The sequence below is a fragment of the Serinus canaria genome, chromosome 27 (assembly GCF_022539315.1).
Source record: "Serinus canaria isolate serCan28SL12 chromosome 27, serCan2020, whole genome shotgun sequence".
In the NCBI taxonomy this organism is placed as follows: Eukaryota; Metazoa; Chordata; class Aves; order Passeriformes; family Fringillidae; genus Serinus; species Serinus canaria.
This window is the reverse complement of record NC_066340.1, coordinates 4,411,172-4,427,711: the sequence shown is the minus strand read 5'-3', so window position 1 is coordinate 4,427,711 and position 16,540 is coordinate 4,411,172. Positions and strand designations below refer to the sequence as shown.

The window sequence follows — 16,540 nt, the reverse complement described above, 5'->3', positions numbered from 1 at the left end:
TGAAAATGCCTGGGATGAGGTAGCACCACCGTGAACACTTGTGCATTTATGCAGGGGGAAGGTGCAGAGCTGTTGTTGTGATCAGGGACACACAGATCCATTTTAAACAGACCCCCTGCTATATAAGGGGGGGGGCTGCACAGTTTCCTTCACCAGGTGAAAGAAGGAAACATTCCCAACCAAGCCACACCTGAGCAACTCACCAGCAGAAATGGCTCCAGGTACAATTTATTTCCGTTTTAAAGGATTTTCAGTGCTGGGTTTGTAGGGTAAGAGGAGATGATGATGATGGGGTGGTTCTGTGGTGGGATACACACACTTCTTACCATTCCTAAATTAAAATATGTCAATTTCTAAATCCATGAAAAAGAAAACCTTTCCCCTGAAGTGTGACTCTAATTCACTAATTAACCTAAAGTGGGCAAGGAGAGAGTTGCGACCTTAAAGAACAAGATCAAGCCATAGCTGTAATAGTTACTATTACCATAAACATTGGCAGGGATAATAAAACTCATATTCCATCCTCAGACAGGGATGAGGATGATGTCTAAAAATGTCCAAGTCCTACAGGCTCCAGGGCATTCCTCCTCCTAAGGGTCTTTGCTTCAGATAAGCTTTGTGGTCTGTGTGAGTACAGGTGGACATTTGTGTTGGATGTCATGGCCTGAAAACCTTTAGGCTTGACCAAGATCATCAAATCTTAAAGGTGTGACCCAGGGACCAAAAGCAGCTGGTCTCAGAACAGGTGATGCCACCTGACATACTCATGTTTTCCTCTAGGCTCTTGTCCCAGTGAAGGCAGGGACAAGGCCTCCAGGAAAACATGAGTATGTCAGGGAAAACCACAGGGACACCCCTTATTTTTCTTTGAGCAACCACAATTCCAGCCAGGAAGATGCTGCTGGTCTCACTGGGAGCAGCCCCAAGGGCAGGTGCAGTGAAAGGGTCTCCCTCAATTTTGGGTAGGGCTGAGCCCACCCAGTGTCCGACAGGGCACCACGGAAGGTGGGCATGGATCCAGCACAGGCAGAACAGGCTGGGAATGAATTCCCAGGTGCCATCTCCTCTGCAGCACAGTCCCCAAGGACTCCCAACACCTTCCTCTCCACTTTTCAGGGTCCTGGCTCTCTCCTCTGGCCATTGCTGTGATCACCCTGGGACTGCAATGGCCACAGGCAGCTGCCACCTTCCCAGCCATGCCCCTGTCCAGCCTGTTTGCCAACGCTGTGCTGAGGGCTCAGCACCTTCACCTCCTGGCTGCTGAGACCTACAAGGAGTTTGTGAGTGCTGTGGCCTGAGGGAATCTCCTCTGTGTTTCCTTGATGGCTCCAGGACTGTAAAACTTCCCAGAGAATTCCCAGCTGTTGGTGTCTTTGTCAGCTCTCAGGGAGGAGACCCGTAACAGGATAGGGCAAGTTGTGTCCCAGCCTGGACACTGTCGCCTCTCTGTCCCCTCCCTGATGCCTCCCTGGGGCCATTTCCACCTGTGTCCAGACCCCCTGCAGAGGGGTAGCTGGGAGGTGGCACAGATATTTTGCAGGATTTCCCTGTGTTGGTCACCTTTGTCCCTGGGAGGGTCTAAGTGCTTAAACCCAGCAAGTGTCTGCTGCTACTCAGGAGCTGGCATGGGCTGTCCTTTTGGCACAGGCTGTCCCTTTGGCATGGGCTGTCCCTTTGGCACATGCTGTCCCTGGGGATCATCTCCTCCTTGGCAGAACCTGTCCCAGGTGTGTTCTGTTCCTCTTCCTCCTGCAGTTTGCCTGAAGCAGTGTCTGCCCACCCTTGTGACACCCTGTTCCCTCTGGTGACACTGAGTCACCTGCTGCCCATGGGCACAACTGGCCCTTACTGAAGAGCAGCCCCTTGCCCTAGGGAGATGGAGACCTTCAGGGCAGCTATTGTGCCAATACACAAACTTCTGTTTCCCACCCTGTCCAGAGGCACCTCCTGTCTCCCATTTATTCGTTGCAAGGAAGAACCATGCAGGACAGCTCGGGAATTCTCCGTGCTCTTCTCCAACCCACGGGCAGCAGACCTGAGTGTATCTTGGATGTCTCCACAGGAACGCAGCTACATCCCAGAGAACCAAAGGCACACCAACAAAAACTCCCAGGTAGCCTACTGCTACTCAGAAACCATCCCTGCTCCCACGGGGAAGGAGGATGCCCAGCAGAAATCGGTGAGTCCTGACCTGGGGCAGGCACAGGTCTGTCTGTAGAGTCCCCACTGCAGGATCAGAGGGTTTTCACCTGTGAGACCTTTGGTGCTTTCACCCTCCTCTCTCTTCTTTGCTATTTAAACCCTGCAGACTCTTCAGGGTCACACTATAAATCATATTCCCAGGTCCAGCATGAGAACACTGCTGTCTGCACAGGACTTGGGGCTGTGTGGTGCCCTCAGCCTGCAAACTGGAGCTCCAGGAGCAGTGTCCTTCTCTGGGTCACTCCAGGGTGCTCCAGAGGGAGAAGGACACTCCACCAAACACAATACCTACTCAGCTTTGACCCTTTCCTGCCTCAATTTCAGGACATGGAGCTTCTCCGGTTTTCCCTGGTTCTCATCCAGTCCTGGCTGACCCCAGTGCAGTATCTGAGCAAGGTGTTCACAAACAACTTGGTTTTTGGCACCTCAGACAGGGTGTATGAAAAGCTAAAGGACCTGGAAGAAGGGATCCAAGCTCTGATGAGGGTAAGTCCCAGCATGACTGTGGAATAACAGAGGACTTCTAGGAACGGGCCACTCTCAGGGATCCACAGACCATGAGAAATCTCCCTGCCTTTGGACTTTGCTTCCCTTTAGATAATAAAATCATGACCCCAGTGCACAGGTCCCACCAATGAGGAGGGTCCTACCCTCCTCATTGGTGTTACCAGCACTGCCACCACCCCTCAGGGAGCAGATTCCACCAGGAATCACAACATTCCAATCCAAAATCTTTCCAAACCCAGCACCAAAGAATTCCCAACATCGGACAAACAGCAGCACAATGTTTGTTACATCTCCAGGCAAAGTACTTTGAAATGGGCAAATTTTGCAAGGTTTGAGACGTCATGACATTTTATAAACACGTTTTCATGCAGGGAAGGACTCGCTCTGATGTTTCCCTCTTCCATTAATGCAACACTCCAAGCTGAGAGATGGAGGGGGTTCTTTCCAATGAAGATCTTGTCAGAGAATCCCAGAATGGTTGGCGTGGGAAGGGACCTCAAAGCCCATCTAGTGCCACCCCTGCCATGGCAGGGACACCCTCCACTGTCCCAGGGTGCTCCAAGCCCCATCCAACCTGGCCTTGGACACTGCCAGGGATCCAGGGGCGGCCCCAGCTGCTCTGGGCACCCTGTGCCAGGGCCTCAGCACCCTTCCAGGGAGGAATTTCTTCCTGAGACTTAACTTGAATGTCCCCTCCTTTAGTTTAAAACTATTCCCCCTTGTCACTCTCCCTCTCTTTTAAAGCCCCTTTAAGGTCTTCTTAATTTGGGGGTTGCTGTTTTAAATTAACTTGCCCATTATCTGCCAGGACACTCTTCAGTTATGCTTATTTTGTAAGTTCGTCTGCCAGCATCAACCTGAAGCTGTAGCTGTGAGTAATTAGTCAGGGCCATTATTTACACCTTCTAGCAGTTAAATAACTCTGCAAGTCAGGCCCTGTGAGTACACACAGAGCTTCTGTGCTGGAGTAAGAAGGCAAAGGAACCAGGGCCACTGGATTTTGCTCTGCATTCTATGTGTGTTTGGGCATTGGGAAGCCACACACAGAAATAACACAAATATTCCTTTTTCACCAATTTATGACACTTTTTACTTCAGCAAAACCCCTCTGATGCTGAGCACAGCAGGGGGAGTGCCTGAGTACAGATCTCCAGAGATGGAGATGTGGGGCTGGATCAGAGCTTTGGGAAAGTGGGGGAATAGAGAATTATTTGTGCAGTTTGGCTGGAGGGGCTGCAGTATTTCTCTGTGATTTTGCCTTTATTTTAAGCCCCCCTCCCCACCAGTACACTCCTGCCTCCCCACAGCCCCGTGTGTGTGGCACGCTCAGCGTGGCATCACCCCTCGACATCACCTCCACCTGCGCGTTCTGCCCCACACACGCCCAAAACCACCTCTGAAATCCCATTTAAGGGGGGGGGACCAATCCCCCCGACCTGCCCCAGCGCTCGGCAGGAGGTCTGTCTCTGAGAGACGCCCCTGCCCGGCCCTGCCTCTCCCGGAATGTCCCCGTTGTCCTGCAGGAGCTGGAGGAGCGGAGCTCGCGGGGTCCGCAGGTGCTCAAACCCACCTACGAGAAATTCGAGCTCCACCTGCGCGGCGAGGACGCGCTGGTCAAGAACTATGGGCTGCTGTCGTGCTTCAAAAAGGATCTGCACAAGGTGGAGACCTACCTGAAGGTGATGAGGTGCCGGCGCTACGGAGAAGGGAACTGCGCCCTCTGAGCCCGCCCCGCTCCTGGGAGAAGAAACTGGAGAATAAAACCCGCTACTGCCGTCACGAGTCTGGCTTTTGGGGGGCACGAATCTGGCTTTTGGGGGGCACGAATCTGGCTTTTGCAGGACACGGGATGTTCGGGGGAAATTTGGGGTGAGATGCTGTAGGAGGAGGTGAGATTTGGGGCTGGGGGTGAGGGTTGGGGACTGGGAGGTGTATTTTGGGTTGGAGGATGAGGATTTGGGGCTGGAGAGGGGGGATTTAGGTCTGAGAATTTGCTTGAATTTGGAGCTGGGGGGAATTTGGGGTAGAGTTGGGACCGGAGGATGAGGATTTGGGGGTGGGAGGTTGGATTTAGGGATAGCCTTGGGGCTACAGAGTGGATATGGGGTGGGGCACAACTGGGGTTGAGGTGGGTGGATTTGTGGCTTTGGGGGAGATTTAGGGGTAGATTTGGGACTGGGTGGTGGATTTGGAGCTGGAAGGATGAATTGGGGCTTGGATTTAGGGTTGGGGCAGAGTTGGGACTGAGGGGAGTGAATTTTGTGGCTTGGGAAGGATTTAGGGGTAGATTTGGGACTGAGAGGCAGATTTGGGGCTGGGAAAGTGGATTTGGGGTCTGAAGAGGGTGGGGCCAGGGGGTGAATTTGGAAGGTGCTGAGTCCAAGGTGGTCTCGGTTGGTGGTGTTTGCGAGGTGGGTGCTGGCACCAGCCTAGGCACAAGCCCAGAGCAGAGGGTTTTCTTGTCACTGCATTTGGGAGCACCACAGCTTCCCTGGGGAGGCTCAGTTTTGTGCCCAGATCCCACTCACCTCAGCAGGTACAGGCACTTCTCACCACAAACCTCATGGCAAAGGGGAAAAAACTGACAGCAAGGGAAGCCCTGGCCCTGCAGGATCATGCTTTGTTATAGAAGCAGCTGAAATGAGGGTACACAGAGGTGTCCCCAAATCCCCTTGGTTGTTTTAACTCATTCCCAGTGCTCAGCTCCATTAGTGCTTGTCCTTGTGGTGCAATTTCCTGAGACCCTGATGCGCTTCCATTTGTCCCACAAAAAGGAGGGTTTGCATTTTCTTGTCTGCTTGGAAGAAGTCCAGGTGGTCTTGGCTTCTCTGGAGCTGCTCCTGATGTGAGCCAGCCCTGGGCACAGCCCAGGCTCCCCAGGGAATGGTCCCAGTCCCCAGGCTGCCAGAGCTCCCAGGGATGCCCAGGGTGGCATTGTTGGGGTGTCTGTGCAGGGCCGGGGAGGGGGGGGGACTGGAAGATCCTTGGAAGTCTCTCCCAACTCAGACTATTCCGTGGTTCTGACTCCTCCTGCAGTTTGCCTGGAGCAGTGTCTGCCCACCCTTGTGACACCCTGTTCCCTCTGGTGACACTGAGTTACCTGCTGTCCCCAAGCACGGATCCTAACTGAAGAGCAGCAGCAAAACCGGAGCATTTTGGGGTGTGACACAACCAATGCCCATCAGATTTTTTGTTTGTCAGTTGAGAAGATGGAATTTTTGCTGGTTTGCTGTCTCTCCACACTCCCCCTTGCAGGCCCTGCTCTCCAGCCCCTTCCAAAGGCACAGAGAGCTGACCTGACCAGTAGTGCCCCCAAGGGAAGGGAGCAGCAGAGTCAAACAGAAAGCTCTTTTCCTGCAGAACCATCCTTCAGCTCCCTGCCCGATCCCTTCCCTTGGGACAGGGTGGGAGGGAATTCAGAACCCACCCTCCACAAGGCAGTGTCCAGCCCGATGGAAAGGGGAACAGACAGGGGGAATTGGAAGGACTTGCTCGGGGTGAGAGTGGCTGGGTGTCCTTCTGGCTCATTGCCTCGTGATGTCAGTCAGTCCTTCCAAAGCAGAAACATTCCCGAGAGGTGAATTCTGGGGAAGCTGTCCCTTATATATGACAAAAATATGTGCATAGGGATGAAACTAAAACATGTTGTAGAGGGCAATTTACACTTGATTTCTCTCCCAGGCCAATGGAACAGTCTTGGGAACAGTTTGACCTCAAAGAAGAAGTTTTGTTTGATCTCTGTTTTAATGATGCCACTGAATTAAAGCAGCTCTTTCTTCATCGTTTCCAAAAGTTTTGCAGTGTTTTATTAGGGATGAAAGTTTAATGTTATGAGACACCATGTGTGTCACATCCATGTCTGCTTCTCCTCCAAATACGTAACAGCAACAGAAATGGGCAATAATCCTAAATACTACTAAAATTAAGCCCCAAAATAAATGCTCGTTTTGGAAGGAGATGTTTTCCAATCAACTTCTTGAGGTCAGCTATATCTGGAACCAGCAGAGCTGCAGTATTATTTAGACAGAGTATCAGATCTGTGCAGCACTTCCAGAACAACAAAAGGAATGAACCCTCCCTGCAGGAGCCCACATAAAGCCCAGAGTTGCTCTGAGAAAACTGGAGGTGGAGGGTGTCTTACCAGCAGGAGTAGCTGTGGGACTCATTTGCACAGGCACAGAAAAGTATTTCCCTAAGGAAAAAAAAAAAAAAAAAGCCTTGTAAAAAATGTGTTGAGCCACAAGAGCCTTGTGAACCACAGGTGTTGAACCCCAAGTAGTTGGGGCCTTAACATTACATAAAAAAAAGGTTTCTTTCTACTTTCAAACATGTTTTCCATTAAATGAAATAAGATTTTGTCAGCTGGTAATGAATGAACATGTGAGGCAGCTCAAGCAATGGGAAGGGGCACCAAGCTCACCAAACCATGAAGGGAGGGGATGTCTTACTCCTGCCCAGGTATTTTGACCTCACTTTGCAAAAAGAAAAGCTCAGGGATGAGCCACAGGAATGATGTGAGATCCCTCTTGAAATGAGAGAAATGTAACCTGTTTAACAATACAGAGAGCAAAGGGGTGATCTGCTACAGGAGAAATCACCTGGCCATGGCTGATCCTGAACCACAAAGGCAAAGGTAAAGCAAAATCCAGTGTCTGGACACAGAACCTGGAGAACTCCAAGTGGGAAGATGTGGTGATTCATAAGGGAATGACCAGGGAACCTGGCCTCTGTGAAGGTAAATCCCTGCTGGGGCAATTGCTATATTCTATTGGCTTATAAATGCAACAAAATATGAAATTATCACCATCCCCAGCAGTGTGACCAGAGGGTGAGAGGGGATTTCTGCCCTGCTCAGGTGAGAGCCCACCTGCAGAGCTGCCTCCAGCCCTGGGGTCCCCAACAGAGGGAGGACGTGGAGCTGCTGGAGTGAGTCCTGAGGAGGCCACGGAACTGCTCTGAGGGCTGGAGCCCCTCCGGAGCCAGGCTGGGACAGCTGGGGGTGCTCATCTGGAGAAGAGGAGGCTCCAGGGAGAGCTCAGAGCCCCTTGCAGGGCCTAAAGGGGCTCCAGGAGAGGAGAGGGATTTGGGACAAGGGATGGAGGGACAGGACAAGGGGGAGTGGCTTCCCCAGGGTTAGATGGGATATTGGGAAGGAATTCCTCCCTGTGAGGATGGGGGGGCCCTGGCAGAGGACTGAGCTGTTGGGGCAGGGCAGGCTCCAGTCGTGGTAACAGAATCACAGAGTCAGTGAGGTCAGAAAATCCCTCGCAGATCATCGAGTCCAACCTGTGCCCATCCCCACCTTGTCCCCCAGCCCAGAGCACAGAGTGCCACAGCCAGCATGTCTCAAGCACCTCCTCAGAGAGTAACTCCACCACTTGGGCAGTCTATTCCAATGTTTAATCCTCCTGTCTGTGAAGAAATTCTTCCTAAAGCCCAACCTAAACCTCTCTGGCACAACTCAAGGCCACTTCCTCTCCTCCTGTCCCTGTTCTCTGAGAGAAGAGCCTGACTGCCCTCCAGGCTGCTCCTCCTGTCAGGGAGAGCCAGAAGGTCCCCCCTGAGCCTCCTTTTGTTCAGGCTAAACAATTCAGAAGAGAGAAGAGAAACTGCTTTTACAAATACATCAGCAAAAAGAGGAGTAACAAGGAAAATTTTAGTTCAATGGGGTTTTCATTGTCAGTGGGGTTTGACCCACCAGCTCCATCCCAGGGGTTTAATCCTTGCCAGGTCAAATGTGAGTCCTGCTTCTGGCACCAGACACAAGAGCACACACACATACACACAAAAACACGTGCACAGCCCTGAACATACACAGATATTTCTCCCCACTCACTGGACACTGTGGCTGCACAAAACCAGCATTTATTAGTGTGAAAAATATGTATTTTATGATTGGCTTTTCGCAAATATTAAAATGAATATTATATGTGTTGTGTTAGAAAGTAATGCTGTATTAATTCTCTTAAGTAGTTTGTTAAATATAGCTTTAGGTGATAATAAAATGTTAAAATAGAAACTATGTTATGTGGGATACTTTTCTTAAAAGAAAGGACTTGCAGTGAGCTAGCAGCCACAGGACACCTAAATCTTTCACAGAAAAAGAATTTATTGCCCTCTTATCAGAAGAAATGAACTTCTTCCCGCCTGGAAGGCGCTGTTAGGATTGAGAGGAAGAAGCTGACGATGACCAGACCGAATTCTTTGCTTGAATGAAATTTATACATCATCTATGAAGTGTAGAATATGCAAAAGGCTGTTGTTTTTAAGGGTGTTAATGGGTGTCCTTTTTCGAGCTTGTGCTGCCCAGAAAAAGGTACCGGGATGTCAGTAACTCTTAGTTTCTATTGTCTCATTTTGTCTTAATTCAAACTGTATAAATTATTATTACTCTAATTGTATTACTATTTTTATAACTATTTTATGACTATTAAACCTTTACAATTTTAAAAACAAGTGATTGGTGTTTTTCACAATTGGTAGCAGAGGATGGTTAACACACCTCGCTGGTGGTGCTTTGGGAGAGTCTGGGTGGGGAGGCGCGCCCTGCCCGATTTGGCAGCCTCGCTCTGTTTCCTCTGGAGTGACCGACAGACGCAGGTTACGATCGGTGGACAAAAGGAGGCAATAAAACAAAGAGAAAGGAAATGGCTCCCTAAAACCGCGGTAATTGGCCCCCGAAGACCAGTAGTGCGCACGAAGAACCCGGGAAGCAAAAGGGATTGGTAAGTATTTCTGGGGGGGGCAGATGAATGTGAGTGAATGAGAGGCGGGCTGGCTGCCCCAGACCTGCCAAGTGAATGCGGAGTCTCCCATGCTGCGTTTCCGACTTTCTGCGAGAAAATCGGCCAGTAAAAAGACGAAGTGAGTGATAAGAGGAGTGAAAGCATCCCCTGGAGACCTGGAGGCCAACCCCAAGGCGAGGGAGGGCACAGGGACCTGCGATTTTCTAGCAGTAAGGATCCGCTTTGTGTCTTGAGGGTGTGAAGGAATGTGTGAAGGTGAATGAGAAATAAAAGTGAGTGAATGTAGATGAATGAAAGTATGGGTAATGTGGATTGTGCATTTTAAGCCTTACCCCACATCTTGGAGGGAGGTGTATTGTATTGAAAAGTAGTGTGGGGAAAAGCTTTGTTTTGGGTGTAAGTGGTTGAAAGAAAAGTGGTGTTTAAGCTGTTAGTGAAAGTGAGAAACAGAGGCAAGGGATGAATAGATAAGATCTTGAAAATGGAACAGAAAACCAGTAAGTTGGATAGAGGAAAAAAAGGGGGACTAAAAGCTGATTAGAAGAGATACCCCCAAGACAGCCCTTTGGGAGTTATGTTAGCAAAAGGAAATACAACTCCTTGCAAAATACAGAGTATGCAGAAGTTGATGAGAAAAACATGCAAACTATGGAAAAAGGGAAATGAACCAATTAACCTTAAACTAGAAGGCTCAAACTTATGAATTATATACTTTAAAAAGAGCACTAGAATATCTAACACAAAAGAAAGGAGTTATATTGATTCAATGTATGCCTTTAGAGCAGCACATACCTTAAGAAAAATTACCTAAGAGAGATAGCTATAGCACATATTAAGGGACACCAAAAGGCAAAGACCCCAGAAATAAGAGGAAATATTTTGGCAGATCAGGAAGCTAAAGGTGCAGCAGAAAATAGAGCTGAAAGAGTTAATATTAACTCCAAATAAGGAAAAATTAGAAATTCCAAAGTTTAGGGAAGCCGAGAAAAAAGAATTAAGATAGGTGGTGAACAAGATAAACTGGGGAAATAGAAACATCTTGATGGAAGACAATTAGATAATAAAATACTTACTAGGGAACAGCAGAAGACATGTATCAAAAAGCCCAGTGGGATACTCAAGCTTCGAGCGATCATTTTTTTTAAGGAACTACGGGTGCATTAGGATTTTTGGAGTAGAAAAACAAGTAACTGAAAAATGTACAATTTGCCAGAGGATAAATAAAAGGGTGATGAGAAAAAAACATGAGAAGGTCGTGAGTTCGCTCGTCGACCATTTCAAAGTATCCAAGCAGAAGTTTAGCTTCGTTAAGCTCTGGATTTATTTGTAAAAACCCGTTTAATCCAGAAGGAAAGGAATATATCACATGCTGGGGGGGAAGATTGTAAGAAAATAACATCTTTTAAAAGTAATAAAAGAGAGACGGTGAAAGAAAAAGGCTGGGAACAAAAAAAAAGATTACCTCATCCATTCCCGTTTGTTCCCCCACCCGTTCGCGGCTGCACAATCCCCCCCCAGTCCCTGTGCCGGCTCCGGCACGGTCCGTGTGCCCCGTCTGTCCCATCCCCGGCTGCCCTGACTCCGGTCGGCACCGCCGCTGCAGCCGGGGTCCCTCGCCGGCTTTGTCTCTGCCGGATCAGCCAGCATTGGCCCTGCGGGGCAATCCCCGCTCCAGCTCGGGCTGCACCCGAAAGCCCCTCGGGCGATCCCGCCCGCAGACCCCGCCTGCGGAGGACCGAGACTCGGTGCTGCGCCGAGTCCCACCCGTCCTGCCCCGAGCTCCGTTCCCTTGTAACCACAGCTCCGGCTGGTCAGGGGAGCTCTCTAAAGGAATCATCTATCGAAACACTGAAAGTTCAGTAAAAAAGAAAGCCCTCTCGTGATTCTTCCTAAAAATACAGGAGAAAGGCTGTAGAAGATAAAAATCCAAAAAGATTGGGATGAAGGGATCGGTCTATTTCCATTAAGAGAGGTTCCCACAGGAGAGGGCGGACCGGGGTTTGTAAATGCTCCTTTGACTTCATCTGAGATCAGAAATTTTAGGAAATAAATAAAAAAGATATCTGGAGGATCCCATAAGCATAGCTGAACAATTAGACCAATTTTTAGGTCCAAAAATTTATACTTTAGAAGGGGTGCGGTCTATAATGAAAATCATATTTTTCTCAGGAAGAAAAGCAATGAATCAGAGCAACTGGAATAAAAGCTTGGGGAAAAAAGATAATCTGGAGGGACTCCCAGAGAACACAAAATGCCAACTGTACCTCCTGAGTGGGGTCAAAATAATGAGGGGAGTAAACACATGAATAATTATCATAATTACATAATCAAGGGAATAAATGAGACAGCATATCAAAGGTGAAATGAAAAAAAAAAAAAAAAGGTTTTTTAAGGGACAGCTTTTTAGAGAGAAAAGAAGAAACTCCAACTAAATAGATGAACTTAAGAGCGATAGGAAAATGGTCCTAAGCAAGCAGAAGATATGAAAATCTGTAAAGAGATGGGCACAGAGGGGGAATAGGGAGGTCATAAGCTCCATTGTTTTTAGGGGACAAATACTATCTGGAGCCTGTGATAACTTTAAAAGTGGGTGCCCAAGAAGAAGGATTGGAATTTGTAGTAGACACAGGGGCAGAGAGAACCTGCCCGTTAAATATTCCAGAAGGCTATAGTGTGAGCAAACATACAGTGAAAGTAACAGGGGCAAAAGGAGAAAGTTTTACAGTTCTAGTCATTAAAGATGTGGTAATTGAGGGAAGAAACTAAAATTTGGATGGGAGATATTTTTGCCTTCTAATGAGAGGATCCAAAAACTGTGAGAAAGCAATTAAAATAGACAAAGTTACCACAGGGGTTTACAAAATCCCCAAACTTATTTGGGCAAGCTTTAGAAACAATACTACAGGATTTCCCTGCTCCTCCTGGAATACAAATTATCCAATGTGTGGTGGATGATTTTTTTACTATCTGAGGAAGCTGAAGTTGAAGTGAGAGATGCTACTATACAACTTTTATATTTTCTCGGGGAAAAGAGGACTAAGGGTATCAAAAGGGAAACTGTAATTTGTAGAACTGGAGGTAAAATATCTTAGACACTTAATAAATAAAGGTAGCTGGAAACCCAACCATGAGAGAATTGCAGGAATTTCATCCCTTCTCCCTCCCTCTTCAAAGAGGAAGATCAGAAATTGCTCAGATTATTGAAATAATATAGATTATAGATTGATGGGTACACACAGGCAGTAAAATTTGTGTATGAAAAATTGACAGAGGGAGATGATGTAAAACGGACCAAGGAAGATATTGTTAAATTAAGAGTTGAAGTAGCTCATACAATTTTAATTCAGGAGTGAGGAAGAGTAAAAAAATCTAGTAGCTTATATAAAAGATGTTAGACCCAGTAAGCTACAGCTAGCCAGTATGTATTTAATTTATAACAGCTACTGCAATCCTGGTAAAAGAAAGTTGTAAGCTGACTTTTGGAAGTAAATTAGTTGGGTACATCTCATACCGTCTGAGGTGAGTTGAATCAAAGAAAAAAAAAAGGTAAGAAGAGAAGAAAGAGAGAAGTTAAAGTAGGAGGGTGGTTAGCCAACTCCGAGATATTGGAACATGGAGTGATGACATCTTGGTGCTGGAAGAGAGCAGAAGTGTGAATGCGGGTTTTTTGCATGAAAGGCAGAGAAGTGTCTTAACACATGGTTGTTAGGAGGTTACTCAGAGCTGAACTGGGGTCTGGAAAGGGTTTAGCAGAACGGGCCCTCCTTGAAGAGAAAAGTGGATAAGTCGACTGTAGAAAGAAAAAGAATGTCAGGAGCACCTGAGGACGCCAGATTTGGGGTTGTCAAGGTTGGGAGGTGTCTGACTGCTCCCTACGAGCGGCAGGGTCTCAGGGGCTGCGGAAGGGACCGATCCATGGAGGTGACCCGGCGGCGGTGCTGGGAGCAGATGACACAGGGAGCAGATGACACAGGATTTGCCAGCCAGGAGCGGGGCTGGCTCAGTGGGGAACTGCCGGCGGGGCTCCCAGACTTTAGGGGTCCCGAGTCCAGGATGGCAGCGTCAGCCCCGGTAAGTGGGCCAAGAGAGAGAGAGAGAGAGAGGGAGAGAGAAAGGGGGCAAAAGAGACGCAAGGCATGCCCCCAGGGTCCCCATGCCAGAGCCTGGTCCCCCAGGCTCTCCCCTGCTCCAGCCCTGCAGCGAAGTGGCAGCAGCGGGGGAAGGGCAAAGAACAGCATTGACAGCAAGGCTGTGAAAAGAGGGGGAGGGGGCTAGCACTAAAACATAAAATCAAAGCAGAGATTGCTGACTCTCCAAACCTCACAAAATGATTTATTTTTCTTAAGTAAGAAGGTTTTTTTGTATGCTGTTAAAAAGAAGTTTTTTTTTTTTTTCCTGAAGAATGGGTTTGTAAGGCTAAAACAATTAAATATTGCCCAAAAAGTAAAAAGCAATAGATGTGATACATCTCGTGTTAAAATTGGTCTGGCCTTTCTTATTTAACTAACTGTAACTCACAGAAAGAAGAATTTGCCTCTGCAGCTATTAGCACAACTGGATATAAGAAGAAGAGGCTGCTGTGGAGAAAGCTTTTAGCTAAACCCATAAAGTTGGGAAGAAAAGCGAATGGTAAAAGTTAATGCAGTATTGTCTTTCTTTTATTACTATGCTATTTAGAAGTCATTTCCAGGTACTACCGAAGCAACAATCAGAATCACAGAAAGAGGGTGAATTCATGCCAGCAGAATCAAATTACTCATGCAGGAACCTGAGGAATGGACTATCACATTTAAACCGGCTGATACCGAACTGACTTCCCAATGGGGACTGAGAGGTAATAGTTTGGGAAAACCCAAATGATCCAAGAAATGTACAAAGAGTAACACCTAATTAAGAAATGAGGCAATGCTTATATCACTGGTTTCGAGCACTGCCTGAATAAAACATCTCCCTGGGAGAGGAACAGAGGGGTCAAGACTGTTTTTGTATTCTGACCTTAGCCCATGAATTGTACAGGGAAGAAGGGGAATTACTATTTCCATCAGTAGCATACTTAAACTTTATTTGATTCATTCCAAGATAGGACATGCTAGCTGGGTTATAAGTAAATGCTTGAATTGTGGGAATAATTAGTATTGTAGTTCACAAAATTTATGCTCTTATTGCAAGAAGTGTTAAAGTAATAACTTTGTTTTGTGGATGGGAATTATTAGTGCCTGTTGAATGAGAGATACCTGAGGAACGGTGGGAAACCACAGTTAAGGGGTGTCAAAAACAATTTGCCTGGAAATTAGTTAAGAAAAAGTGACAAGGAAATAGAGGGCAAGACCAGATTGGCCTCTGTATTTCCCCACCAAGAAGATCAAATACACCTGCTGTGGGTTGCAACCTCACAGGCATGGGAGCTGGGAGTATACCCATACTGGACCTCTGTTATTCCTGTTTCTGGCACTCATTTGTTGTCTTATCCCTTTCGGGATACCAGCAAGATCGTGTCACATGGAAAGAAACCAAAGTTCCTCTTTTATTACACACACCTATGTCAGCAGCCACTGTTATAACCCATCCAAATTAAGAAACTGTAGGCAAAATGGAGAAAATTATTGCATTACAACAAACTTAGGAAAAAGTGGTAATAGATTTGGAATTGAATGTCCAAAAGGAGGGTGATGGATTTGTTTTACATTTAATCTTAAAGACACAGTTCAAGATTTGGCAAAAAAACAAATAGTAAACAAAAAGGTAAAACCAGCACATCAATTTAAATCTGTATTGACCTCAGATTATATGATGAGTCCTATTACAAGACTCCAAGCAGTTAAAGAAATAATAGCAAATAAAGTCGCCCAGGCATTAGAGTTAATATCAAGTCAGCAAAGGCAAACAAAAACTGTAGTGTACCAGAATAGGTTGGCTTTGGACAATTTATTGGCTAAAGAAGGGGGTGTTTGTGGAAAGTTTAATATATCAGATTGTTGAAAACTGATGACCACAGAAAAGTCACTTGAGAAAATACAAAGGAATCAAATAAGAAAAATACATATACACATAATCACCCAGGTACCAGTCCAAAAATTAGAAAACAATACTAAAGCCTAGCTGGTGGGGAATACATGAGAAGAAATTAAGATTTTTGATTTTATGTGTTACAACTCTTTTGATATTTCTTCCTTGTGTAATCCCCTGTTTTATTTTGCCAGCATAGTCCAGAAGATGCAACTAGACAAGACATATTGCTCAAGCCAAAACATTAAGAAAGAATAAGAGTGGGGATTGTGAAAAATGATTATTTTATGATTGGCTTTTCGCAAATATTAAAATGAATATTATATGTGTTGTGTTAGAAAGTAATGCTGTATTAATTCTCTTAAGTAGTGTGTTAAATATAGCTTTAGGTTATAATAAAATAGAAACTATGTTATGTGGGATACTTTTCTTAAAAGAAAGGACTTGCAGCGAGATAGCAGCCACAGGACACCTAAATCTTTCACAGAAAAAGAATTTATTGCCCTCTCATCAGAAGAAATGAACTTCTTCCCACCTGGAATGCCCTGTTAGGATTAAGAGGAAGAAGTTGACAATGACCAGACCAAATTCTTTGCTTGAATGAAATTTATGCATCATCTATGAAGTGTAGACTATGCAAAAGGCTGTTGTTTTTAAGGGTGTTAATGGGTGTCTAGTGCTGCCCAGAAAAAGGTACCGGAATGTCAGCAACTCTTAGTTTCAATTGCCTCATATTGTCTTGATTCAAACTGTCTAAATTATTATTACTTCAATTGTATTACTATTTTTATAACTATTTTATGACTATTAAACCTTTAAAATTTTAAAACCAAGTAATTGGCGTTTTTCACAATCAAAATACCAAGGAAAACAATCAGGGAGCTTTGGCAAGAGAGGGCTGCAGGAGGTGCAGCAGCGCTCCCTGCACGGGGTCACTTCAGCTGAGACAAAGAAGATGATTGCCCCAAAAAGGACATCCCCGGCAGGCACAGACATCTCACTAGGGAGTTCTGCTACGGGGCTCCTCCAAACGCGACTTGTTAGAAAAAAACAACCCTACCTGTCGCCGGGTCCAGCGG

The 16,540-nt window shown here is 46.5% G+C and overlaps 1 protein-coding gene across 1 annotated transcript; it reads left to right on the top strand.

Annotated features, from left to right (window-relative positions):
- The first annotated feature begins 211 nt into the window (after nucleotides 1-211).
- Nucleotides 212-4,433, top strand: LOC103821672 (somatotropin). Its single transcript, XM_009096605.2, has 5 exons — nucleotides 212-221; nucleotides 1,117-1,280; nucleotides 2,063-2,179; nucleotides 2,527-2,688; nucleotides 4,233-4,433. Exons 1-5 carry the CDS (start codon nucleotides 212-214, stop codon nucleotides 4,431-4,433), a joined length of 654 nt encoding a protein of 217 aa, XP_009094853.1.
- The last annotated feature ends 12,107 nt before the right edge of the window (nucleotides 4,434-16,540 follow it).